Below are 26,081 nucleotides of genomic sequence, written 5' to 3'. Positions count from 1 at the left end.
ACCGTGCCCTTCTCTCTGAAGGTCCAGTTTCATGGGCATTGACTGCTGACAGAGCGAAAACCAATGTCATGTCTTGATGATTTCCTGGTATTCCTAGGGATCTCTCACAGTGACTCCCGGTATTCAATATCATTCCGGGTAGCGAGCGATCGACTTTTCTGCCCATAGTGGTTTCATGATTTCTCCGAGATGTAACACCAGCGCTATGATTGGCATCCGTCTCAATCAAAAGAGACGGTATAAGGATTTTTTCTGAAGAGGAGCAGCAGAGAAGCGCTGTTCCTCCTCTCAGAGTGAATCGCGCGATTCGTAGTTAGTCGTCGATTAGTATAAAAGAGCAAGGGCGCCGAGAATGTGGTACAGTTCACTCGTGAACTTGAAAAAGCGGGAGCAATATGAGAACGTTCCAAGTATTGTTCGCCGCCTTCGGCGTTGCCGCTGTCCGCTCTCAGCTGATCACCTCGTCCAGAGGAATCAGCTATGGAAGCGGATTAGGATCCAGCTACGGAAGCGGATTCGGATCCAGCTACGGAACCCTTCTCGGTGGCGGCGGCGGCTACGGAACCGTTCTCGGTGGCGGCAGCGGCTACGGAACCGTTCTTGGTGGCGGCTTGAGCTCCCTCGGAGGATACGCGACTTCCGTTCCCGCGTCGGTCAGCGTTGCCCGAACCATCTCTGCGGGACCTGCTGTCAGTTATGCGGCCGCGCCGATCGCTACCCGTGTTGCGACCGTTGCTGCTCCCGCCTACTCTACCATCTCGGCCGCCCCCGCCTACTCCACCATCTCGGCCGCCCCTGCCTACTCCACCATTTCGGCCGCCCCCGCCTACTCTACCATCTCGGCTGCTCCCGCCATCTCGACCGTGGGCGTATCCGCCGCCCCCGTCAACGTCGGCGTGATTTCCGCTGGAGGAGCCGCCACTGTCCGCTCTCACGAAATTCACACCGGCTCTGGAAATCAAGCTATCCGTATCGAAGATTTCCAAGCTGGGGATCAAGTCATCCGTGTCCACGAAGGACCGCAAGAGGGTCCTCAGGTGGCTCAGGTCCAAGTTCCCGGGGAACAGCATCACGTCCGGGTCATCAACCACGGTTCTGGTCGCGCCCAGGTCGAGCGCGTTGTGGGCCGCGCGCCCACTCAAGTCATCGATGTCCAGAAGCCCGGTCGTCCCGGAGCTCGCATTGTCCAAGTTGTCAAGGGACAATCCCCACCTCCCGCAATTGAGTTCGTTCAGGACGGAGGAAGCTCTCACGAAGTCTACTACGCGGACGATGTCGGAGCCGGAGGAGCCATCGGAGGAGGGCTCGTTGGCGGAGGAACCATCGGAGGAGGTCTCGTCGGAGGAGGCGTAATCAGGAGCGGTGTCATCGGAGGAGGCCTCGTTGGCGGAGGACTCATCGGAGGAGGAGTAAGGACCGTTTCTGCTCCCGCCATCACTGTCGCAAGATCTGCACCCGCAATCACAGTCGCCAGGGCTGCACCCGCTATCTCCTATGGAACCGGAACCGGAATCTCCTACGGGACTGGACTCGGTTACGGGAGCGGAATCTCCTACGGTTCGGGGCTCGGTTACGGAAGCGGAATCTCCTACGGAACTGGACTCGGTAGCGTGCGATACACCAGCGGTTACGGCTCCGGCCTGGGTGGGGTCACCTACGGTGGCGGCCTTGGGTACGGTCTCGGCCAAAGCACTTACGGACTCGGCTATGGATCTCCGGCTATTGTGTCGTCGTACGCTAAGAAAGCCAGCGCTGCTGCTTCCAAAGCAAAATCCTCGTAATGCGGCTGTTTTTAAGTTCGTTCTAATAAATATTTGTTGAATTCGAATCTTGCATCTTGGATCAATCTCGGTCAAGCCTCAGGTTCCAGGAGACTCATAAGTCAGACAGTCTGATTATCACTATAGTCTGACTCAGACTATCATGATAATTCCTTCGCATTCGGGAGATTTGGTACATGAAGGAATTAGCCCGTCTTGGAGTGCTCGACAAACGAATCATACCGAGTTTAGAAATTCGTTGATCTGAATAAAGAAGAACCATCGCATGACGGGGATCAGAAAGAATGATAGACGAAGCCGTCGACTTGTGCCTTTGGCCTTCAGACATTTTGGCTTCTCAACGGTACGGATTTGTAAGTTTCGCGTAGCGCATTTGCATTCATAGTATTAGTAGAACAAAGGAGTCTGCGCCGATAACTATGTAGTCAGCACACACGAAGGCTTCTACCGCTTGATCGGGTTTCTGGCTCTGAATGGGAGAATTTCTGATATAACCGATAAATCACGTCAACCAGTCGAGCGATCACGTCAACAGAAACGGCCAAACTGCAGTGACAACAATCACTCAAATTATTGGCAGAAGAAAGATCACGGCCAATATCGAATTCGAGATTCCTGGATTCAACTTTCGACTACGGGTTCCTATAATCTCCCAAGAACGTGACATCTCGACGGGGAGCTATTACAGAAAACCAGAGGAGAAAAGGATAAGTAGAGAGAACCAACAGCCGATAAGGATCCGGGAAAATCCGGACTTTCCGTGGAAATTCCACGCGTGCTGCTGAGTACGGACTCAAGAACAACATCTTCCACTCTCCCGGTCCGAATATGGGGTGCCCTTTCCTCCGGCGGCACGGCTTTCGTCCCTGCTTGCACTGCATCACATCGGCAGCAAAACTCGGAAGATTCGACACAGCCCCGAATACAATTCCGGGCAATCGAGTGCGTGTCCACGATCCTTCTCGTTCCCCGAGCCACGAGGATCGGATCGTGATCGGCTTATTTTCCGAAGGTGCATCGCCTCTTCCCGAGGGTGAAGATCGCAGACAGGTTTTGCTTCTGCCATGCCCGTTGTTAAGATTACGGACTTTATCCGTCGATCCAACGGAGTCGGCCCGAGGTCCCCGACGAGTGAAAACATTATTATAAATTGCCCCTAGCAACAGGGCGGTGTTATCTCGGTTTTCGCCGAGCGGGTCACACCGAGCGCTGAGGGTAAGGAGCCGACGCTCTGGAAACAGGTTAGCGGCGGCGGCGCGCTCGGTCGGCTTCCGAATACAAAATAGGGGGGGAAGGATCAGCAGACCCTGAGCATGGAAAAAGAGATACGGGGAATGAATGAAAGGATAAAAATATCCTCTCATGCCCTACTGACTGAGCTCTCGTGCAGACGGCGGTGATCGAATACAATCGTTCTGCTATAAATACCACAACTGAGTGGAGGAACGCCGCCCCAGTGCTCTGTCAAGTCATGAAGGTCGTATCGCTGCTCGCCGCTTCGTCTCTAGTGGTTCTCACTTCCTCTCAGACGGTCAACCGAATCCCCACAACATATCTCAACGGTGGCTCTTTCCAACAGCAGCCGGCGCTCCCTGCCGCGCAACTCTTCCATTCATACTTGCAGGGCGCAGGAGTGCCCACCTACACACAATCTTTGCAGCCGATTCAACTACTCCACCAAAGCATTGCGCCGATAAGTGATGGCAGTCAACGTGGACTCTTTCTTGCACCCAATCAACTCATACCGATCTCGCGTCAAGCGCTAGTCTCCGAGCCGGGAGAACTCCGGCAAAGCCAAGAACGAACCCAGGTTTTCGCCTTCCAAACAGACCCCTACAACCAGATCCGGCTTCTGCATCGGGATGAGCCTCCGAGGATCGAACAAGTTTCTATCAAAGACCCGAGAGTGAATGTTTTCCACGTGGAAAAACCAGTCCAGCCGGCGCCGACCATTCTGCAGGTGAGACGAGAACTGGATCCACCGGCGACCATTGAATTCGTCAATGAAGGGTCTACCGAACCGCAAGTTACGGTGCTCGACGATACTGACAATGCGGTTCGCGTTGAGAATCTTGAAAGGGATGAAGAAGAAATCATTCAGTCCCGACAGCGACCCCGAGTGACGCCGACGCTACCGCAGAGAAGAAAGATCTCCACGCCCCGAACGAGAGTTTTCAGAAATAACTATTGATGGGAGACTCAGTGTTATACTTTTATCGTTAGAAAATAAACAGGGTACTTGTCCACCAAAATGGAATATTGAATATTTTCCCATCCTCAAGAGTAGGGGGAATTCCGGGCGGTCAAGAATATACCCGAGACGCGCTGTGGTTCTTCTCGGGTCAAGCTTCTGAAATTCGGATTCCTCTCGAGTTCTCGGCACATTAGCAAGAGAAAGTCATCGACAAACCCGGGAGAGGGTGATAGAAATTATGGAGTCTTTTATCGGGATCGAGGAAGAATGCCGTGGACATCGTGTGCATCTCCTGAATCCCGACAGGAGAATCTTCGATAACCGTCTAATATTGGATGACCTTGAATCAGCTATTCCTAGCTTGACCCGTTCCGGGAACTTGAAGGTGAATGATTGCGATGCCTCTGGTAAGCGTACGATCTTCCTTCCTGCGGAGTGCGAATCCCCGAACTTCGGATGGGGCTCGTTCACTGGCGGGGGGGCTCGCCTCGTTTTCTGCCGGGAAGATCATATGTATATCCCCCCTATATGATCACCGGATAGTTGATAAGCGATTGCAAAGGTCTTAATTTTCCATGGAGATTTTTCAAGTAGCGATTCTCCACAACTTCATGCGAGAAACCGTGGGAGATCACTGGAGAGCATCCATGCCTGAGGGGCGGAAATTCGGCTCGAGTGCCGGGTTCCCTTCGCTTGCCCGGAATGGCATATCGTTCGGTCGCTATGCTTCCGGAGGGCCGAAATAGGGCACGCGGGCACCTCAGCGTCGTCAACTTTCGGAGAGGCGCTGGACCTTGGAGCTTTTCGGAGCAGAACCCAACCCGCTACAGCGCGCCGCAGGCTAGTGCCACCGATTCCTCCGGGGACACCGGGACGAATCACCGGGTCACCGGAAGCGACTCCTCAAGAAATTCGCTCCGAAGTTAGGAGAGCAAGCGACTTCCGTCGGCGCTTAGCTATGCGATCGGAATGATTCGAATAGTTCGCTCCCGGTAGATTTGTCACGTGCGGACTCCTCACTCATTCTCTCTGCGGCTCGTTATGAATTCAAACTACTAATCTTGACTATAAAAGCCTGACTAGCACTAGTTTGCATCACAGTTGGCTTCGGTCTTCTAGTTTACCATCTCCTCTCAATCATGAGAGCCTTCCAAGTCCTTGCCGTCACCTTGGTAGCTACCGCTGCTCGAGGCCAAATCATTTCCGGCTACGGTTCTAACTTGGGCGGTTTTGGCATTGGAGGACTCTCTTACGGGAGCAGTTATGCCCCGTCGGTCAGTTACGCGACGCCCGTCTCCGGCTACGCTGCTGTGCGTTCCCCCGCGAGCGTCGGCTACAGCACCGGATCGGTGATTTCCGCTGCGCCCACCGTTTCCGTGGCGGCTGCTCCTGCGATCTCCGTCGCTGCCGCGCCCGCAGTGTCCCTCGGAGGTTACGGAGGTTACGGAGGTTACGGCGCCGGATACGGCTCTGGCATCTCCTACGGTACCGGGATCGGTTCTGGCGTTTCCTATGGAGGTGGAATCGGTGGAGGAGCCATCGTCACTGGAAACGGTGGCGGAATCCGCTCCCACGAGATCCACACCGGCGGTGCAGGGAACGCCATCCGCATCGAGGAGATCAAAGCTGGAGGACAGCTCATCCGTGTTCACGACGGCCAGAGACTCGGAACTGAGGTCCTGAACGTCCAGGGACCAGCCGCCGCTGGCAACCACATCCGCCTCATCTCCCGCACCGGCCCCACTCAAGTTCAGCGCTCCGTCGTCCAAGATCCCAATGTTCAAGTCTTCGATGTGGTCAACCCCGTTCAGCCCGGAGACCGAATCATTAACATCCGCAAAGCGCCCGCCCCCCCTGCCCAAGTTGAGCTGGTAGCCGAACAACACCACGGCGTTCCCGAAATTCACGTCGGCGGAGATGAAGCCAACATCCAAGTCCAACACGTCGGAGGCGGACTCGGAGGGGGTCTGACGAGCACTGCCGTTCTCGGTGCAGTCGGTGGTGGCATCGCTGCCGCTCCCGTCGCATCTTATGCCGTTTCCGCTCCTGCCGTCCAAACCTTCGCTGCCGCCCCCGCTGTCTCCTACTCCTCAGGAGTGCGAACCATTGCCGCGCCCGCTGTCTCCTACGGAACTGGCTTGAGCTACGGTCTCGGAGGATCAGGTTTGAGCTACGGACTTGGAGGATATGGTTCGAGCTACGGTCTCGGAGGATATGGTTCGAGCTACGGTCTTGGAGGATATGGTTCGAGCTACGGTCTTGGAGGATATGGTTCGAGCTACGGCCTCGGAGGATACGGCTTGAACTACGGCCTCGGGGGGAACTCGTACGGCACCACCATCGTGGGAAAGAAAGCGAAGAAAGCATCCTCTTGAAGTCGTTCGCTCGATTGAATTGTTGAATAAAAAATTATCTTCGTGGGGTTTACATAATATCAGATATTTTCACTGAAATGACCACCTTGTTCGAGCTCTATTATTATCCGAGCAGTGGCCATCAGCTCGCGGATCAGTCGTCCTGGAAGTGGGTCGCGTCGATCGGAATTCTTACAGAAGCTTTAGCGAGATCTAGGATCTAACAATAAGTCCCAGTCGATATCGGAATGTACCTATTCTGAGAGAAATCGGATCGTGACTTCTCTAGAAAAGATGCCCCTCCATTCCGAAAGCGGCTTTGACGACCCCGTTTTCTGTGTCGCATGCCGACCACGTATTTGTCAAGGTGTAATTCTCGTGTACTATCGTGAACACATGGATATTTCGGAAACTTTTCGAATCTCGATCAACGAATCCACATACTACGATGCCTTTCGGATTCGGATCTTGGGAATGTACATAATAGGTATCTGAGGAGGTCAAGAGGACGCGTCGGTGCTCGTCGACGAATGGTTCATGAACATAAACGTCGCTTGACCTTCATCGGTGAAGCATGAGCCCTCAACGCCTCATCATGGAGTTCGGCCCGCGACGGACCCTTGCGTGATGTCTGAAGATCGCCCGTTACTCCGGAACTATCAGCCTCTGAGGACCTTTGCAGTTACAAATGGGAAAATGAACCAATCCGTATCCCGCATCGGGATCGGATCGGTGGAGGACCCCGATGTTACTCCCGAGCTCAGTGCACACGGAATATACGGATGGATTATCCTCTCCGGACAAGGCTCAGGGAGTGAGAGCCTGGCGAGTCGGAGCGAGGCCGATTCTGAGACTCGCGTCGAGACCGGTTTCTCGATCTAGCGAATAATGCTGAACGGCGAACGAAAGCCATTGTCGGAAAGAAAACTCCGGAACCGAAGACTGGAACCCGGGGAAATTCCGGAGGGAAACCGATGAAGATAAAACCAGCTCTCGCTTCGTCTGTCGCTGCCATCGGTTACAGAGAACGGGTTAAGAACCCTTATCAGACGGTGCTCGAGAGATCCGAAGCAGCCCCCAGAAGAAAGAGGAGAAGACGACGACAGAAGAAGCACCAGCCACTAAATCCATCGATTGGAAGAAGAAGTTTCGCGTCTTCCGATTGTTGTGCGCGGAGAGTCGCCATGCGCGAGGTTTTTTCGTTCAGAAGAAAAAACAAGAAGAAAGAGGGGGCAACCGACCGTGCCCGCCGTCGGGCATTCAGGCCGCCCAAGGGAAAGCGTGAAAGATAACTCCGGCTCCCCAAGGCTTCGGTGGCATCTGCTGAACCGCCGAAATAAAAGCCACAGTGATTGCCGAACTACGCAGTCTTCTCGTAGCAGCAACCGCCGACTCATAAACATGAAGTGCTTCCAGATCCTCGGAGTGGCCCTCGTCGCCTCCTCTGCCTCGGCGGTCCACAACACCTACTCCACCATTTCATCTTCATCCTATGGCTTGGCGGCTCCCGTTTCCTATGGATACGCCGCTGCCGCTCCGGTCGCCTATGCTGCCGCTCCGGTTGCCTATGCCGCTGCTGCTGCCCCCGTCTCCTACAGCGTGGCCGCCCCTGCTGTGGTCAGTGCTCCCGCTGCGAGCGCCGCCGTTGTGAGCGCCCCTGCTCCTTCTGTCCGCTCCCACGAAATCCACACTGGAGGCGCTGGAAACTCCATCCGGGTCGAAGAACACCGCGCCGCCGGACAAGTCATCCGTGTCCACGATGCTCCCCAAGCCCCGACCCGGGTGATCAACGTTCAAGGACCCGCCGCCCCCGCTAACCACATCCGTCTCATCTCCCGCGACGGACCTACTCAAGTTCAGCGACAGGTGTTCCAGAACCCTAACGCCCAGGTCTACGATGTTGTCAACCCCGCCAGACCCGGTGACCAGATCATCAATATCCGTGGTGCCCCCGCTCCGCCGGCTCGCGTTGAGCTTGTTGCCGAGCAGCAGCATGCTGCTCCTGAAATCCACGTCGGAGGAAACGATGTTCCCACCCAAGTCGTCCGGGCCGGTCCCGCTGCCGTCGCTGCCCCCGCTGCCATCTCCTATGCCGCTCCCGCAGCCATCTCCACATACGCCGCTCCCGCTGCAATCACTAGTTACGCTGCCCCCGCTGCTATTTCCACCTATGCCGCGCCCGCATACTCGACCTATGCCGCTCCCGCATACTCGGCCTATGCCGCTCCCGGTCTTACCACCTATGGTTTGGGCTACGCACACTCTGGCACCTACGGAAGCACTGCTGTCTTGCACAAAGCCTAATTCATCTTACAATTCCTGGTGATATATGTACAGCATGTGTTGATATATACGAATAAATACAAATATTCGTCAATGATATCGCATTTTGAGTTTTATATCACCGTAGATAGTACAGTGCACAATATCAAAGAACTTTCGTAAATTCCCTCGCGAGGCATCGCTGATCAACCGGAAGAGCCTAATCTCAGCTATCATGCGACCGATCTCTCTAACAGCAATTGGGATGAATTAGCTTCGGCTGAATCCGGGATGGCGCTTTGAAGTTGTCTCGACCCTAGATTGTCCTCACACGGACACCCGCTAGACCGTCTTCCCCGGGGAGTTCGAACAACTCACATTGAACTTCTTCGGGCCAATCACAGACGCGGAGATTCGTGTTGAACTGAAAGTGACGGTTCCCAGACTCATTTCGTGCGACTGATGATGAGAGTATAAAGAATAGAGCAGTCAATCGGATCGAGCATTCCCGAGACTTACTTGCAGGTTATCGGGACACTGTATATGGTGTGACACTCCATTCGAGCAGATGTAGAATGTGGTACAGTTGAAGGGATCGGGCACGATCGTTGCATTGCCCTTAGCGTCGTCGCGTACCGGACAGCTCGGGACACCGTCATCATGGTAGGTGAAGTCTTCCGCTAGAGCCATCGAAGCGAGAGTCAGAACGAGAACGCCGAAAAATTTGGGGAACATCTCGACGATCGAGGATCGCTGGAGTTCTGACGAGAGCTCGCTCGAGGACGGGTATGCGGCTCCGAGGGATAGGCAAGGACTGCGTCGTATTCCGTTATTGCGAGTGCTTATAAACCACTATCTAGAAGGTAATAATATTCTAGGGAGACGTCATGACCTGTCTTCTAGAGGGCATTTCTGATTTCAGCATCCCTTTTTGTTAGGCTTCTCAACTCATATACATATGAATGACGAGAAAATCTCGACGCAATCGACCCAGCGGCGCGAAATGACCCTCTTCTGTGCAAGGGGTTTACAACTCTCACTTTGAGAGTCATTGAGACCCTACGAGCTACGACCACGCAACGCAGAAACAGCCTGCCGGTCTTGCATTTTCACCGGCAACTCTGAGCGAAGCAACATGACCGGATAGATAGTGATCGATGGAACTCGTAATCATACCTAATCCACCACCACTCCACAAAACCGATATTTCTTCCGCTATTGCTCGGCTGAGCTCGGGAGAAGTCCGTTTTTTCCCTATCTGATCGAAAAAACTGAGGGGCACGCTCCGAAAGCAGGGGACCTCGAGCGTAGCTTGGAAAAATGTGAGGCATGCCCTCCAACAAAAGGAAATGCGGTATTCGTCCCTGGTTTCCAAGGGCTGAAGCGGATCAGTTTCCCTCAGAGTCAAATTTCAATGCCTCGGGCGAACCCGATCAGGTAGTGTCCCCTAGGAGCTGAGCAGCATCCGATGTTTGGATTATTCCGAATTCTAGTGAACGGGAGTCGGACATTTCATCCATCGCTCTTGCCTTCATTCTGCACTGGATCGATATAGCACGACAACGACAGGGACAATTGAAAGCGCGGCGAATGGCCTTGCGCTATAGATGGACCTGCTCACAGAAATACATGAACCTCATCAGAATCCCTCCATGGAGAGAACGACATCGGCCGAGAACAGTTCCCCCGTTCGAGACGACCTCAGCTCATAGATCAGGGTTCTCATAGATTAACATACTCTTGACTTCACAAAGATGCCGATTGATCCGAACTTTATTCAGACCACAATCACATCTATGCATCATATACATTGAATTCGTTTTCAGGGTTCGGCCTGATTCAGCGGTTCTCCATCAGCCCGATGGAGAGCCGAAATCGGACACTGAATTCAAACTTATTGTATGATACCTAATCGCTAATCGGTGGACATTGATGCCCGCATCTCAGTCGTCGATCTCCCCGTCTTCGAGGTCGCTCGTTCCCGATCGAGCTCTTTCTGCGGGCGCAACTTTTTTCGGAGGCGCTCGATCCATCCCTTCGTCTTCGTCATCATTCGAGCTCTGGGATCGGCTGTTGTTGTCGCCGAACATCTTAGCCTCGAGAGCACGAATTGCTCTCGCGGCTTTTCTCTCCACCGCCGATCTCTTGCGCTTTTTGGCTTCAACCTTCCTTGCTTGCGTTTCGGCTTCGAAGACTCTGTCCACGGTTTCTTTATCGACGCGTTTGTCATTTCGTAATAAATGCAGGAACACTCCACCGGGCGTTCTCCTCCTGCTCCCATTGTTGATCATGAGACCTCCATTGGCTTCTATGGTTTCGGCAGCGTAAAGTAAATCAGTAGCCAAGTCCGTCCCGATCTCGCTGACAGCTCTTCCTATGAGATCAGACTGCAAGGAACAAAGAAAGTATCAGAATGTGGGTTAGTCCTGAGGAGTGCTACTTGAGGTGATCAGGACTCACTTTTGGTTCTTTCAATCGCCGACAGATCTCCTGAACGACCTTATCGGTGGTTGGATCACGTCCGAGTTTGTCGATGGCTTCCGGAACTCCGAGCCGGCTCCGCAGTTCTTTCGCCCTCTCCGCTCTGAAATGATTATTCAAAGTCGTATGACCAAGCGATCGAAACTCTTTTCTTCAATCATAAATCATTAATTCTAGAAGCAGGTGTTTCGAAATCGGATCGAGCTATTCGCCCGGGACACCGCTGAGCTGGAGCGAAGAATCACCTCAATTCCTTGAGCTTCTCCGGGATTTCAGTGGGGACTGGCTCCAATGCAGGTCTCGGATCGAAGCGCGCCTTCGTGAAATCGTAACTCTCGACACCTCGATCCTCGCGGAGGTCTTTGTGCACAACTTGAACGCCGAACCCCTTCAATTTAAAGAGTAAAAGCCTCATTCCATCGCTCGGAGACGCTAGCTGCTCCCAAGACCTGGCCCAGACAGCAAGGGCACGGAGGGATCTTGTCAACGCCTTGTAATTATCCACTGTGCATCACTTGCTCCTTTCTTCTCAGGCGTTCAGACGGAAGCTCAAAGTCAATGTGCCGATGAGCTCCACCGAGCGACAGAAAACTTACAGCCGTCATGTTCATCGTGAGCGCCTCTTCTTGGACGACATCTCCCCAAATGCGATTTTTCCGTCTCGCGCCGCTCGAGTGTTTCGGAGACGCGACAGGGGGATCCCCGGCGGTCTGCAAGTAAAGAATTCCAGACGTCACAACCATTCGTCACCGAGAGCGTGCTCAGGGGAATTTCGGGTTGATTCTCAACGAAGAAATTCTCGACGTTGTCAACTCCTCCATGGGGGGATTCCGCTGCGTGAGAGATTCTCGAATACACAAAATAGATTTCGAATTCCTACCGTTTGCCTGTCGATAGTATCTCTCGGCGCTCTCTTCCAGCTCGTTTCTCCATCCGAACTATCACAGTCTGAACTATCTGAATCTCTGAGACGATACATCGGCTCGGATGTGGATGAAGATAGTCCGAGTGTTCGATTGTTCCGAGTACAGCGACAGTGGGTGTGCCAACTATGTTGACCGGAGGTCCACAGATCGAGCCGCAGCGGGACTCGCCCAAGATACGGAGGAGCACAACTTCCGATGGCTATAACTTCTGTGGAATTCCTATACCTCTCTGAGTCAGGTGTTCAATTCATCACGTCTTCTGCATAACAGGGTCTCGGTCTCGGAGAAAAGTTCACTGCCTGGCGCGATCGATAGAACGGCGCTTATCGCGGGAATCGACGGATATAATGTCGACTCACAGGTGTTGCGAGATGGCTCGATGCCCGTTCCGTTGCAGTATCCGGAAACAGTCCACTCAGAGAATTCGGCGGTGAAGTGGGCGCCCAAACAATCAGGATTCGCGACTACTCAGAATCTGTCTGCTCTATACAGCAGATGAGCGCGAGCGATCGAGCATTTGTTTTTCTCGGGTTTCTGTCTGCTTCAAATTTTGGCGGTGGATAGACACGACTGCGTCTCGGCGAGAAAAAACTTGAACTCCAGAAGGAGTCACGAGTATTCACGTGTTTCGTATGACGCCAGGAGGGCCCTTCACCGAAAACGACGCCTGGCGGTAATCAACGGCTCTCAACGGAATGTTTGGCATATAATTGTCGAGCGCTTCCGCCGAAAACGCATCTCCGACTGCTGAACGTGAAGCCATCGCGCTATCCATGTGATATCCGAACGGATAGCTATTCGATGGATCAAAAATAGGATTCCCGCTCGTAACACCTGCTCAGCGAGGCTCGGGATATCTCTCTCCACTCCCTCCCTCATTGTCCGGTGCTCCGCAGCTGGAGAAGCCACCGAGACCCGAGACTCCTCACAAGAAGTGAGATTGAGGTCTACGGAGTCGCGGGATACGGGTGTCTTATGCCATGGGTGAAGAATCTAGAAAGCCGGAGGGGTTCTCCCCTCCGCCAACGGAACGATGGCCTCGATTCGGGACCGTGAGAGTGCGAGGATTGCGGGAGTTCACTCCGCTCCATCCCCTGCAGTAGCTTCCAGAAAGTCACATGGGACAAACTTGATCTGAAGCTCCGTCGCAAGGTGTACGGTGAACGAGTCTATTCATATATGGATAGGGATGAATATGGTGTAAGGATGGACGATTATGGACAATGAGGGGGCGACCCCGGGAGGGAGGTTGTTGGCGGAGCCCGGATTGAAAAGTGTGTGGACACCCTCACTGCGGTAGCGGCGGCGCTGCGTAGCAGGCGCGCTGTCGGTAGCGCCAGCGGAGAAGCAGCTGATCACCTTCAAAACAGAATGAGAGAGTGGACAGGAGACGATTTTTCCGGTGTTCGATTTTTCTACTGATCGAGGTTTCTTCCACTGTTCTGGTGCATAAAGACTGTCCGGAGCTCGATTCTGATTCTGTCCGCAGGACGACCTGGGTTAACAGGTGAGCATTGGGTTTCTTAAACTTATCGATCCCATAGTACCCGCCGCGCCGTAGGAGAATTCACGTCCGTTCGACCCGCTCCACAATCAGCTGGGCGGAGAAGATCGCAGTGTCGCGGAAACTTTCCCTTCCGATTGCTGAGGCTGCAATTATTCGGGATAATGTCTTCGGGAATGGGAAGTCGAATGATTACGAATTTCACCGCCGTTTACTTACAGCCGAGTGTGGAGCCTATCGTCAGTCATGCGTCTCGTGTGTCGACACATCTCCACTTTCGGGAAACACTCAATCACCAATCACAATCATGTTGGCCGGAGATTCCTTCACCGTGACATAACTGTGATCGGCGGCAATCTCATCGGCGCCGCAACGGCGGTAGCTCTGGCAGCGTCTCCGGCTTTCGCTCAGCGCGCCATTTCATTGGTCGAGCGACGAGACATTAAGTTCCCCCAAAACCTCAATGAATGGTCCAATCGAGTTTACGCGATCACGCCCGGTACCCGAAGGTGATGCCCAGGGGAGATTGCTTCATGCTCGCAAGGTCGAAAAGAAACGGAACGACTCAAGAATTTTCTTCCCCCTCTCGCTCCAGGTTCCTGGTGGATCAAGGCATTTGGCAGAAATTATCGCCCCAGCAGAAACACGTCTGCCGGAGGATGGTCGTCTGGGAAAATCAAAGCGACGCGGCCTTGGATTTCCGGGGTTCGGATCTTGTCAAAGACGACGAGGACGTGGAGCCTGACACCGTTTGCTTTAATATAGACCAGCACGCGTTGCTCCACGCTATCTACGAGCGACTGAAGGAGCTACCGAACATCGAGTTGAGATCCAGAACCCGGATCACGAACATCGAGCTGCCGACGCTCGACCGACGGTCGTTTCCCCCGGAGAAAGTCACGTTTGAAATCTTCGACGAGCCCGAGAAACACACGACTGACCTCTTAATCGCAGCCGACGGATTCAACTCGCAAATCCGAAAGCTGATGGGCGTGAAGAATGTCTCGTGGAGCTACAAACAGAAATCCGTGATCGCCGTCGTGGATCTGGACGGTCTAAGCGACGTCGACGGGACAGCCTTCCAGAGATTCCTGCCCGAAGGCGTCGTCGCATTGTTGCCGCTCGGGAACAAAAAAGCTTGCCTTATCTGGTCCCTGGTTGACGACTGTGCCGAGCAAATCCTCAAGCTTTCCGACGAAGAGTTCGTGGAGACCCTCAACAGGCACCTCACCGATACGCTAGATTACAATCAAGGCGTGATGTCCGTGCTGCACGGTACTCGGGTGCGTTCGATTTCTCTTGATACGCTCTTCGAAATTGAGAAATCTCGACCCATACGCCTCAACCGATAAAAAGGCTCAGAACATAGAATTCGACAATTCGAATTTTTAACGTCGGCGTTTCTCTGCTGTTCCGCAGCTCATCATGAACTCCGTCGGGCTGCGACAGAGTTGCTCGAAAGTCACCCCCCCGAGAGTGGTGGCCGTTCATCCACAGACGCGGGCGTCGTACCCTCTTGGTATGGGTCATGCGGTGAATTATGTCGTTCCCCGGACAGTGTTGGTCGGGGACAGCGCACACCGAGTGCATCCTCTGGCTGGACAAGGCGCGAATTTCGGCTTCGCAGACGTAGAGTGTCTCGTGAGGAATCTCGCAGGGGCCGCTTTCCGGGGGGAGCAACCAGGAGACATGAAAGCCCTGATAGCGTACGAACGCGAAAGGCAACGAGCCCTTCTGCCCTTCCAGGTAAATTGGGGCGGCACCTAGTACTCAGGGAACGATAGCGTCGAGACCGGAAAATTTTCCCGTAAATGAATTTCGCTAACCCAGAGAGTGCCTAAATTACCCGAGACTCGTTTTTCAGGTGGCGATCGAAGGTCTGATTCATATCTACCAGAACAAGAATCTACCGGTGGTTCTCGCTCGCAGTCTCGGAGTCCAAATCTTAGACTCTCTCCCGTATCTGAAACACAAAATCATCCAGTTCGCGTCCCGGTAACTCATGCCGCTGTATTTTATTCACGCTCAAAATGGTAGCGTTTTAGGGCAGAGCAGGAAATAAAGATTCAAAGCTGTTATGAAATAATCGTCGATGGTGGTCCATGTCGGATTCCGCTCCCGTCGACGCCTTACTCAGATCCACATTCGATTATGATAGTGAACCCATTGAACGGTATTTGGTTGCGGGATAAGGAACCGTCTTGAAATCCTCGAAGAATTCCCTCAAGAAGAGAACATCCGCCCATGGGAGAGTTCACCTTTCGAATGTCCCACGATCATTCCTTCCCGAGTCGGGGCGGTGAAATTCGGAATTCCAGTGGGGTATCGCTTATCACCAACGGACTGTGCTTCCCGTGACGTGAGAGTCCTTGATGGTTTCTTCCAGAATACGTCCCGGAAGAGGAGAAGGCAGGCGAACCACAAAGGTTTTGGACCAGCTCATCCAGATCTGTGGCGGGACACCCCGATGTCTGAAGCACTAGTCTGATGTTTCCGGCGGTTTGTATTCGGGAGCTGAAACCCGGGCATCGCGGTGGGAATGCCGAATCGCAATCGCTCACTTCGGAACAAGAGTATGGTCACGACCGAATGAACGAAAGACTCCGGTTGGCGGCAGGCGAATGACTCCAGATCCATCAGACAACATCTCGCCTTCAATTATTGTCATTGAATGCTGACTGCGTTTCCTCCCATTCCGCGGTCGGAAGTGACCGTCTCATTTTTCGCTCTGCAATCATGTCGGTGGTGATAATCTCTGGAGCTCCCCTCGCCCCTGGATTTGCCACGGTGCGCCTTCATGTTTGAGTTGCTCATTCTCGCATTGAATGCTCAGCCTCGGCTCCCGCTTCCCTCCATGGGACCTTACCCCCTCGAACGGCGATTGAACGACCACCGTCTCCGGGAACTTGAACCCAGGCACGTCTCCGCTGCGGGAGAATCTTCCCGAAAGAAGCGTGGTAAAAACTGAGGACGGAACTCCACGATTCTGAGCACGACAAAGTAACCAGGCAGAGAACTCTTCAAAGAAAGGGCCCATGGATGGATGAATCAATCAATCAATCGCGCGGCTCATCCATCGGCATCGTGCGGTCGTGCGACGAGCCTTGCCGGAATTCGTTATCACGAAATGGCTCCCGATTGTCCCTGCTAATGGCGGGGGGGGGGGAGAGGGGCTGGACTCGGTGACATATTTCTCATTGGAGAGCGTACGAGGGAAAAGCTCTTGTGCGAGTGATCCGATTGTAGGATCGTGTGAAGAGCTCTAACGGCATTCAATGCGGTGGCGACAGCGGCGGCAGGAGCAGCAGCAGAAACAGAAGCAGCAGCCGCCGCCGCCACCGCGGCACAAGAGAGACGACGAGGGCAGATGAGGAAAAGGAGTCGGAGTGGAGCTAGTGGCGAGTGCGTCCGGGAGCGGAAGGGAGGCCCATCTCCAGTGGGCCTTCGCAGCGACGAAACTGCCCCGTCCTGCCGTGAGCGGAGCCCGAACGTAGTGGTGCCGTGCCTGTCCGCCTGCCTGCCCGACTGACTGACTGTCTAGTTGCCTGGCCGTCTGTCCGCCGAGCAAGTTTATTTAGAGAGCGAGCGTCGACGGCGTTATCGAGAGGAAAAGTTCAGGTCGGCCAACGCGTTCTCTGAGGAAGACGACGAGTCGTGAGGTGTTGGAGAACTTACCGCATTTTCGCCACACTCGGATCTGATCGCGAACGAAATCACAGGTGGGTGGTGGATCGCTCGCCAGCCAGCCAGCAACTTGGCCAGATGTTCAGTTTACCGAAGCCTCGGATAACGTCTCAAAACTCAGCACAAGCGAGCGTTCGATGATGGATCGTACTGGTTGTGGGATGACAGACGGTGTTGTGTGGAAGTTCATCTCAGGCTCGTGGAATCGCCTCTCTCGCTTGAATTAAATTCGGTGGAGCAGGAGCTTCGAAGTTGTCACTTGCCGCTGCGGACGTCATCGACATTTTTACGAGGGATCTCTGTGGCGAGTCGGCTCGGCGAGTGCGGAATTCTCCTCTGGTGGATTGTTGTGTTGTTCGCGCATTTTCCTTCGGCTTCGTTGCTCATTGGAAAACACTCTCCGACTGTCTGTACTCTATTTTTAGAACAGACCGAGCAGACGAGCAGCGAACCCCTTGCCTGGCTCCTCGCTCCTTTCCCCCCATTGAGTACACAGAAATGTTGCTTGCAACAGAAGAACTTTTTCCTCTCCCAAAAGCTCGTTCCCACCATCCTAGGTCTGACCTGGTCTTCCTAATTTCCGTTCAGTCAGAAGTGAGTGGCCTACCTCGGAACTTCTACCGCTGATTCAATTATCGTCAGATTATGTCCCCGTTTCACGACAACAACAGCAACAACAACAAAGAAATGCTTAACGGGAACTTAATCACGAGTCTCAACCCATTATCAACCAACCGATAATGGCGGGCATCGCTATTATGAGTCATGAGCGCGGAGGAACGTTTTCCATTCGAGTTGAGAGCAATTGGAGAAGAAGAAAAAGAAAGCAACCAATTTCTGCGGAGGGGTCTGCGCCGCAGGTCCAAACAAAGAGTGTAAATCGCGGAAGTTCGTTCGCGTCAGACTGCGTGGGGAAGTGCAAATTCAGGCTTTCGATTTGCGTCGTTCGGCGAACTGAAAAATTTCGGTAGATCCGATTCTGTCGAACGGAGTTCTCGTCCACCGCGTTCCGACTCCTGACACAATCCGAATAATTTGCCCATTGGTCTCGGATGCAATCGATATCTGAGCACATATTGAAGAAACCATCGAGCTTGGATCCGTGGCCTCGAGTAGCTTCTGCGAATCGCGAACAATCCAGAGAGGGCTTATAGACGAAGGCTGAGAATTCGACTACCTGCCGGTCGGGTAGAAGATAAGAGTTCGAAACGATGTCTGATTCCCGGAATGGTCCAGAGGATAGGACCTGTGATGTTGACAGACGTCCTAGTGGTAGTCTACCGAACATCGAGCACGCGTTCCGAATCATGGGACGCTCGGCAACCATGTCGGGGACAACTTGAGTTTGCTTGTCCTTGTTTTTGCTTTCGCTCCATAGGACCACGCCGAATGGGGGATCTAAGAAGCTCCTCAGAGAAACTCGAGCTCGGGAGACTTATGACGCTGTCCGTCCCGCGCCACGCGATTTCGACTCGATGAGCAGCGCCTGATTCCGAGGGAAATGGTTGCGGGCCCGGAGAAAATATGGCTCCGTTTGAAGCCCGAATCTCCCTCGCGTGGATCCTCCGGGAATACAAAGTTATTCTCGTAGTACATATTCCTCAAATGGCTCCTCCCCAAATAGCTACGTAGCCGCAAGAGCTCGGCCTTGGCCTCCGCCACCACCGCAATCTCGAATGCATCGCTGGCTATTCATGAAAGACTGTTATGTCATTTTGTGTACAGAGTCAAATCAGTTGACCGACCATGCCTTCTCGAGTAAGTTCGGTCCGCTCGGAATCAAGCACAACGACGCAAGGTCGGATGTTAGGGCTGGAACCTGTTTCTTTCACATAGATTGTATGGCGATAGATTTGGGAACCAAGAACCGCGACAAACGAGTGCCTCCCGGATCCGGTATCGCTCTCTCTGTATCCGGCGACAGCAACGTTGACGACAACGGAGCTGTCCGCCATGACCGAGCAAGGGACCGATCTCTCTCCGTTTTGAGAAATAGGCCGACCAAACATGAGAGCGGACAGCTTACGATTTTCCGGACTTTCAATTTGGTGTCAAGCCCACTCGCCGTTTCGAAAGTTTTTTGTTTCAGACATCAAGCGGAGCTAATTCTCTTGTTGCTCTCCATTCGAGTGGGTCCCGCGAACGGGTCTTACCTTAGACGATCGTCGTAATTCGTGGGTCCTCCTCCTGCTCGATTTGTGGCAGCGGGGAATCTCGAGAAGTTCGGATGCTCACGGAGAGGTCATTGCCGTCACGAAATATGACGTCGGATTACGGACTGATCGGAATCGAGCTTAGAATCCCTTTCTATGTATTCATGGACCTTCTCGCAGAGATGTTTAGTGACCCGGCTTTCGTACTATGTCCAGGGAACGTACGGGAAGGGGGCGAGGGGCGAGGGAAATCTGGGCTCTCGTCGCCTCGAGAAACTTAATTGGGAATCGGATCCTGAGCTCCCGAGTAACATGATCTAAAACTCTCAGTCCGACATTCTCTTTACTGAGAGCAGTACGACTCGTCGCGACCGTCGAGCTCGTTTCCCGCAGTCTTTGCACGTTGCCCGCGGATTCCCGAGCGCAGCCGATGTCTCCCGGTCACCGGGCTGACGATGCCGTCGCCGCCACCGCTGGCTCTGGAACTCTGACAGCATCTAAGTTCGGCCGATGCGAGGGGTTAGAGTTTTCCAAAGCCTAGGTAGTGAGAGGTTAATTTGCGACCGTGCCGATCACACGTCAGAGGGGCGTCCGAGAAATTATGTCGTACAGCATTCGCTGCTCCCGAGAGACTCGATCAACTCGTCGGGCTCAAGAGCACTCTTGTTGAGACGACGTCAAACGTCGCTCTTGTTACGTGCAAGAGGAACAAGAACGACGACTGTATTCGCTGTTCGAACGGATCGGAGCGACGAGAGCTTATCTTCGAATGGCCGTTGCGTGTTTTATTCTCGCACCGCGCAACATCTCGCTATCGATTATGTATCTTTTATTGATGGTTCATGCCTCGACGACGCTCGGAGTAAGGTCTGCAGCCGCAGCGAACTCGATGCGTCGACCTCCGTCACGTTATCTCCCGCACCGGAAGGATTCTCAATGCGGCCCGCTAATTCTCGCCTCGGGAATCTGACCGCGATCCAGATTCGCGGATAAGACACTTAACACGCTGGGTTCCGACTAAGACGGTTGTCGCCAGCGAGGAGGATCGAGTCAATCAACGATCAGATTGGAGAGCAACAATGTGGTCTTCAACAGGAAGAGAGGAGAACTTCTCCGTCTCAGCGTTCCGCGAGTTCGGCCTCAGTCACCGTTCCGGTGCGGACGTATTTCCCTGTTAGAGACCGAACATGGACGGAAAAGCAGAAGATTTTTCTATTTCACTGATTCAGCAACACGATGGGCCAGATCGGGAAGGATCAGCGGAGGGACGCGGCTTTTTCGCAAATCGAAGCGCACGGGAACGGCGACCACTCAACTGGTCAACTTGTCGCTATAGGATGAGATGTCAAGCGCAGGTCGGCGGAAGGAAATTCTCTCGCCGTAAGGGCGAGCGATCGTCAGTTTTTCCCCTCTCTACGGGAGCGAATTCTCCCCGAAAGGCTATGGTGGGCTCACATCGGTTTCTCTGTGGCGGCTAGGAGGCGAATGAATTCTAACCGACCGTGACGGGCGTGAGCGTAGGATGTAATAACTTTGTAGAGCGTGGCTTGTCTATCTCGCCAACGGAAATATTGCCAGATACGTAGAGTGCTCTTCGCGAGGAGGGTCTGGAGACGAGCGGGAAACAGAGCACGCCGCGAGAGACACACCCACCTTGCGTCCAGGGCATCTATATCCGAGTATCAGCCACAGCAATAATGACAATGAGCATCGAGGGAAGTTCCTTGACTCAAGGGCCGAAAGTGGCCATACCGCCATTCCTTATTAGTGGCTAGCCCGTCGTTATCCCGTTCCTAGCCTCTATCATTCACGCGCCGTCGAATCTCGTTACTCCTCTCGCAAGTTCCGTCTCATTCCCCCTCGCTCTCCATCTGAGCTATTAGTTTCGAGAGGTCTCGAGCCTCCTAAATTGCGGGCTCACCGTCTGAACCTTTTGCGGAGCGTTTCCATTCGACGCCCTTCTCCCTCATGGATATCCCGTCCGTTTGGCGGGAGTTCCCGGGCGCTTCTGGCTTTTGCGGGATATTCGTCAACGGAGTAGCCGAACTACTGTGAGCGAATTCCGTGGCCGGGTCGGAAATCACACACATGGACGTCGAAGTTCCGAGGCCCTTTGTACGGCTCCATTACTTCATTAGTTGCTGCGAAGCTTGGCCGAAGTGAGCTTAGCTCGCTGGCTCGCTCGTCTACCGGCGTTCATTTCCCCGCTCGTCGGTTGGCTAGTGGGCTCGCTTGTCGGTTCGGTAGTGAAGCTCGGCATAATCAGCGCTGCCGGATGAATATTTTAGCTGCATGAAGAGAAATGCGGAATGTTCGCTTTCGACAAGGCGGGTATCGCTTTCGCTTCCTCGACTAGCCGCTCCATTCAATCGATCAAAATCGTGTATGTACTCTATTCCCCGCAGTTCGAAAGCAACAGCGTATCGTATCGCGGGGAAAGCATTGGAACGAACGTCATAGACGGATGGCAGCGGCGGGAACGACCCACTGTTTCTGCGGTTGTGGAGTACATGATCATCTATGGGTTCGCCGGTTGCCACAGCTGTCTACACTGGACGGCTTTCGGAATCAAAAGTGATTCGTCCCACGCGGCACATCGCTTCACGACAAAAGCGATGTCCCACGACACTGTGCCGGTCGCATGGCGGCGCGGCACGTCAAAATGCGCGGTCGCAGATGCCGCGGACGTTCCTTGCTAGCCGAAGTCTCCGAATGGCAGGGAAGAACCACAACAACGTCCCGTAGAGTCGTCGCATGATCGCCTTTTGCCCTTCTACTTCTTCTGTGCCCCACAGGTTGAAAAGTCAGAGCCAGAAACTCAAAATCAATCGACAACGCGGGGAGAACGCCGGCGCTCGCTGAAAAAGTCCAGAACGGGCTCACCTCTTGGGGAAGGCGACAGTCTCCGACTTATTTCCAAATGAGATCCCGACGCGCGCAAGGTGGAATCTCCCTCTCACTTCGGTCCTGGAGGCTCTGAAAAGAGACCTCTTCTGTCCTCGTCGAGTCTCATGCAGGAGCCGAGCATGAGGTGTCGGAATAAAGTTTCGCCACAAAGCATGAGAAGAAGAGCGGAACATTTCGCGAGAACATTGTGATCCACGCCGAGCAAAAGACGTCTGCCCCGTAGGGAACTGTCCCTTGATCCTCACACCACAGTCCCTTCAACAGAGCCACACAGAGCGTGCTGTGCGACAGAATTATTATATGTAATAACTCAGCCGTGTGAGTACGACATATCGCTCGCGGTGTATTCTCGCTGACATCCGGCCCGTCGAAGACGTTTTATCAAATGCGTTCGGTCTTCAGCGAAAACCTGCAATTCTAAGCGTCTTGAACGGCAAAGGGGGGAATATGATTATCGTTCGATTCTGTTGGCAGAGATGTCTTCATAGAATCGATATACAAGCCCACCTGGAGTCTAGGGGGGGGGGGGGTGAGCTTGGCAGTGATGGAGAGAGGCGATGTTGACGACAGTCGCCTCGATTTCCCGAAAATTCGAAGCCACGGTACTAGAACGGACGACGCCGGGTCGAGCTGGGTCGAATCTCGGAAAGTCTCCAGGAAATTGATGATCACGGGAAGCCCAAAATTATCCCGATGATAGAGATCATTTCGCGCTACGATGGTGACGACTGCAATGCGTGACTGGGACGTATGAGCAGCCCTTGTCATACTCAGCAATAGTTACCGGGGAAATTCCTTTCGCAGACTCGTTCCATTCTTATTGTCGACGACTTGGTTCCCACGAGACTCGACAGCTGGTCGGTCCCCCAGTCGTTTGTTGAGCCTGTATCCGTCCCCGAGTCGTTTGTTGAGCCTGTATCTGTCCGCTTACAACTAAGTTCGCGAAGAGCTTGCGCACTGTTTAACTCCTCCGAAGGAGCGGTGCTCTTAGGAGTCAGGGAGTCTCGTGGATAGGAACCAGCACTTCCTCGTCGGTGAACCCGCAGTTTTCCCGATCGGTGGAATATATTCTTTTCAGGCTTATGCCTTGTGTCAGTGTAGCCGTCAATAGCTATAATACTTCGCTGATCTAAGCACTGATTGCACAGTTCCGACTGTTGGGGTCATGAGCGCCCATCAATCTCTACCTCTCGGGAGGGGATGGGAGATTTTTGTGCTTGACGCAGCTTGTGAAGTTCAGTGATGTCCGTCCGAGGCTCGAATGTGGTTTCAGAAGTAGAGTGCTGAGCATACTGCGAGGGTATTCGACTCCTTCCGCACGAGAAAGTTTGATTGTGGGTCCCTGGCCCTACACGAATGGAGTCTAGAGTGACGTGACTCCGGAGAGCGATAGAACGGTGTTTCCTAGATAGAAGCACTCACGAAACACTCTCTTCCCCCCAGGGATCGCCCGCTATGACGTCGATGCCGAAAGATGCGTCTACGGACCAAAACTTCGACTATATGTTCAAGATCCTGATCATAGGGAACTCCTCGGTCGGGAAGACATCGTTCCTGTTCCGCTACGCTGACGATTCCTTCACTTCGGCCTTCGTTTCGACTGTCGGGATCGACTTCAAAGTGAAAACTGTTTTTCGACATGACAAACGCGTCAAGCTCCAAATTTGGGTGAGTCTGAATGGTTTGATATTTGATCTCCTCCAGCTCCGCCCGGGAAGTAAGTCCAAGAAAAACTTGATGAGTTGTCTGTTCAATGAATGAACGCAGCGGTTTGACCGCGTACGCCTGTGGAGTTATTACTGGCCGTAGGGTCTTTAAGAAGGACAGTGAAAACGCGAGTCGAAGAGAATCACGTTCTTGAATTTGATAAGATGGGAGATATATGATAATCTTTCTAGAACACGTAATGATCGTGGGCAGAAAGAAGTTTGGAAAATTGGGAAAGTCCCTGATCACTCATTCATAATGGGCGAGCTCCACGTTGTGGACTGCGCACCAACCGACTGATCGATCGACGGGCTGCTTCCAGAAATCTCCCACTTTCGTGTTATTCAAGTCGTTCGAGCTTCGAAGACACGGAGCCCCCGTCTCCGACGGATACGGAAAAATGTGGGCATGGTGTACGATAGGTGGGACCCGTCGCTCAGAGTCGAGCAGAATCGGAGATTCTGTCGGAGTAGAGTTCTCAAGAGTTTCATTTTCGTCGAACAGGACACCGCCGGTCAGGAACGCTACCGAACCATCACGACAGCGTATTACCGAGGAGCCATGGGATTCATTCTCATGTACGACGTCACCAACGAAGACTCGTTCAAGTGCGTCCAGGATTGGGTCACCCAAATCAAAACATATTCCTGGGACAACGCCCAAGTCGTGCTCGTAGGTGAGCGCCTACTCCGTTTTCCTCGACTCAGGAGCTAATCCTCATCCCTCTTTGGTTCATAAATCTCCGGTCCCTTCCAAGAGATTCGGAGCCCATCTGCGAGTGCCAGGGACGCTCTACCCTCTCAATGGAAGGGAGCAAATAGATTAATGGGAGTCTCCTTTCCAGGAAACAAATGTGATATGGAGGACGAACGGGTCGTGTCCACGGACAGGGGGCGCCAACTGGCCGAACAACTTGGACTGGAGTTCTTCGAGACGTCGGCAAAAGAGAACATCAACGTGAAGCAGTGTTTCGAGCGACTTGTTGACATCATCTGCGACAAGATGTCAGAGACTCTCGATGCGGATCCATCTCTAGTGTCCGGAGCCAATAAGGGCACCCGTCTGACGGATAACAACGCTCCTAAAGGCGGACCCGGTCAGAACTGCCAGTGCTAAGGCACGCCGCGCAATTACGGACGGAATCAAACAACAACAACAACAACAACATCACGGAGAAGAAGAAGGACCTCCCGATTCTGCCTGCCAACCTTCCAGTCGGTCGCTGGTTGAGTCGATGCGACGGCGACGTCGTCGACGTCAAGATGCAGCGATGCTCGGCTGGAATGGATTTGTCTGTTGCTGCTTGCCTGTGCTGCGATTGATGATTGAAAGATGAAGATTGATGAGACATTGTGAGAGACTGCGGGGAATGCGAGTGAATCGGGAAACTGATCATGAAACTGGAAAACAAAAAAACTGACCACAACTAGGCTAACTGGGACGACGGAGACGCTGGGCGGGCGGGGGAGCGAGCGTAGTACCGCAGCGTGAGCTCATCGAGGGCTAACCCTCGATAAAATTATTATTATCGTAGATTTTTCCTGTGTTGTGCTGTGAAGAACGCAAGGGAGCGAGCGAGCGAGCGCGAATATCCCCGAGAGGGTATCGGCTGTATCGGAACGGAGTGAGGAGAAGTAAGGGAGAATGAACATACAAAAACTCCACCAGTCCCTAGCCACAGGTTTTAGTTGACCTGATCTAGACATCTTGCCAGAAATCCAGCCAGCCTCCTTTGGAAGTTAGTGATCGGACATATCCGTTTTTCCTGTGCGCCGAACTTTGCCTATGTCGTTCTCTGTGCTCTTGGTGGCAGTTGTGAGCTTCTGCTGCTGGGGGGTTCTGTTGTTCTGTAGAGATAGAAGAGTTTGAAAGGATCGAATGAGTCGAAGACCGAAGCGATAGACCGTTGAGAAAATTAGTCGGTCGACTATTTGTTTTGATTCATCTGTTGGGAGATCATTCGATTGATTGATCGATAATGAGTTCGGGAAGCGGTGATCTTTCACGACCGGAAAGTCCTAGACTGCTATACCCTGCGATGGAGAGAGAGCGAAAAACAAGATAGGCCGGAAAGACACTTCGGGATTTGTTGCGTCGCAATTGAACGGGAATGTTGAGGTGAAATGTT

General features: G+C 53.3%; 5 protein-coding genes across 6 annotated transcripts; 3 read left to right on the top strand and 2 right to left on the bottom strand.

The window, feature by feature from the left end:
* The first annotated feature begins 367 nt into the window (after nt 1-367).
* LOC100908065 (fibroin heavy chain) lies at nt 368-8,712 on the top strand. Its single transcript, XM_029113283.1, has 7 exons — nt 368-1,777; nt 1,871-1,889; nt 2,942-3,022; nt 3,172-3,741; nt 4,361-4,382; nt 5,077-6,338; nt 7,746-8,712. Exons 1-7 carry the CDS (start codon nt 396-398, stop codon nt 8,631-8,633), a joined length of 4,224 nt encoding a protein of 1,407 aa, XP_028969116.1. The 5' UTR covers nt 368-395; the 3' UTR covers nt 8,634-8,712.
* Nucleotides 8,707-9,429, bottom strand: obst-H (obstructor-H). The gene is made up of 2 exons (XM_003739404.2): nt 9,111-9,429; nt 8,707-9,015 (listed from the first exon to the last, which is right to left on the bottom strand). The coding sequence occupies exons 1-2, from the start codon at nt 9,324-9,326 to the stop codon at nt 8,908-8,910; spliced, it is 324 nt and encodes a 107-aa protein (XP_003739452.1). The 5' UTR covers nt 9,327-9,429; the 3' UTR covers nt 8,707-8,907.
* Nucleotides 9,430-10,331: 902 nt separating this feature from the next.
* On the bottom strand, nt 10,332-12,465 carry Phax (phosphorylated adaptor for RNA export). Its single transcript, XM_003739396.2, has 6 exons — nt 12,358-12,465; nt 11,953-12,206; nt 11,669-11,782; nt 11,318-11,460; nt 11,052-11,175; nt 10,332-10,978 (listed from the first exon to the last, which is right to left on the bottom strand). Exons 2-6 carry the CDS (start codon nt 12,049-12,051, stop codon nt 10,535-10,537), a joined length of 924 nt encoding a protein of 307 aa, XP_003739444.2. The 5' UTR covers nt 12,052-12,206; nt 12,358-12,465; the 3' UTR covers nt 10,332-10,534.
* A 907-nt stretch (nt 12,466-13,372) lies between these two features.
* Nucleotides 13,373-15,579, top strand: Coq6 (ubiquinone biosynthesis protein COQ6, mitochondrial). Its single transcript, XM_003739395.1, has 5 exons — nt 13,373-13,505; nt 13,724-14,011; nt 14,098-14,785; nt 14,922-15,248; nt 15,367-15,579. Exons 2-5 carry the CDS (start codon nt 13,749-13,751, stop codon nt 15,499-15,501), a joined length of 1,413 nt encoding a protein of 470 aa, XP_003739443.1. The 5' UTR covers nt 13,373-13,505; nt 13,724-13,748; the 3' UTR covers nt 15,502-15,579.
* Nucleotides 15,580-16,967: 1,388 nt separating this feature from the next.
* Nucleotides 16,968-25,490, top strand: Rab3 (RAS oncogene family member Rab3). Of its 2 annotated transcripts, none has more exons than XM_003739425.2 (4): nt 16,968-17,221; nt 23,690-23,914; nt 24,458-24,629; nt 24,798-25,490. In XM_003739425.2, exons 2-4 carry the CDS (start codon nt 23,702-23,704, stop codon nt 25,067-25,069), a joined length of 657 nt encoding a protein of 218 aa, XP_003739473.1. In that variant the 5' UTR covers nt 16,968-17,221; nt 23,690-23,701; the 3' UTR covers nt 25,070-25,490. The 2 variants fall into 2 exon arrangements, with proteins under 2 accessions (XP_003739473.1, XP_018497609.1); XM_018642093.1 differs by having other exon boundaries at nt 24,786-25,490.
* The last annotated feature ends 591 nt before the right edge of the window (nt 25,491-26,081 follow it).

This window comes from Galendromus occidentalis, unplaced genomic scaffold, assembly GCF_000255335.2.
Source record: "Galendromus occidentalis unplaced genomic scaffold, Mocc_1.1 scf7180000076522, whole genome shotgun sequence".
Taxonomy (NCBI): Eukaryota; Metazoa; Arthropoda; class Arachnida; order Mesostigmata; family Phytoseiidae; genus Galendromus; species Galendromus occidentalis.
The sequence above is the reverse complement of the archived record's forward strand: the minus strand, read 5'-3'. Positions and strand labels throughout refer to the sequence as shown.

Excerpts from the sequence above, each read along its gene's own strand:
- LOC100908065 (XM_029113283.1), top strand. The coding sequence starts at position 396 with ATGAGAACGTTCCAAGTATTGTTCGCCGCCTTCGGCGTTGCCGCTGTC. Across the intron at positions 3,742-4,360 it reads CGGCGCCGACCATTCTGCAG|GTGAATGATTGCGATGCCTC; the intron begins GTGAGACGAGAA and ends GGGAACTTGAAG. Across the intron at positions 6,339-7,745 it reads TGGGAAAGAAAGCGAAGAAA|ATCCTCGGAGTGGCCCTCGT; the intron begins GCATCCTCTTGA and ends AAGTGCTTCCAG.
- obst-H (XM_003739404.2), bottom strand. The coding sequence starts at position 9,326 with ATGTTCCCCAAATTTTTCGGCGTTCTCGTTCTGACTCTCGCTTCGATG. Across the intron at positions 9,016-9,110 it reads AGTGTCCCGATAACCTGCAA|TTCAACACGAATCTCCGCGT; the intron begins GTAAGTCTCGGG and ends CGTCACTTTCAG.
- Phax (XM_003739396.2), bottom strand. The coding sequence starts at position 12,051 with ATGTATCGTCTCAGAGATTCAGATAGTTCAGACTGTGATAGTTCGGAT. Across the intron at positions 11,176-11,317 it reads GAGAAGCTCAAGGAATTGAG|AGCGGAGAGGGCGAAAGAAC; the intron begins GTGATTCTTCGC and ends TAATCATTTCAG. Across the intron at positions 10,979-11,051 it reads GGCGATTGAAAGAACCAAAA|TCTGATCTCATAGGAAGAGC; the intron begins GTGAGTCCTGAT and ends TGTTCCTTGCAG.
- Coq6 (XM_003739395.1), top strand. The coding sequence starts at position 13,749 with ATGCGTCTCGTGTGTCGACACATCTCCACTTTCGGGAAACACTCAATC. Across the intron at positions 14,786-14,921 it reads CCGTGCTGCACGGTACTCGG|CTCATCATGAACTCCGTCGG; the intron begins GTGCGTTCGATT and ends GCTGTTCCGCAG. Across the intron at positions 15,249-15,366 it reads GAGCCCTTCTGCCCTTCCAG|GTGGCGATCGAAGGTCTGAT; the intron begins GTAAATTGGGGC and ends CTCGTTTTTCAG.
- Rab3 (XM_018642093.1), top strand. The coding sequence starts at position 23,702 with ATGACGTCGATGCCGAAAGATGCGTCTACGGACCAAAACTTCGACTAT. Across the intron at positions 23,915-24,457 it reads GCGTCAAGCTCCAAATTTGG|GACACCGCCGGTCAGGAACG; the intron begins GTGAGTCTGAAT and ends TTCGTCGAACAG. Across the intron at positions 24,630-24,785 it reads CGCCCAAGTCGTGCTCGTAG|TCTCCTTTCCAGGAAACAAA; the intron begins GTGAGCGCCTAC and ends GATTAATGGGAG.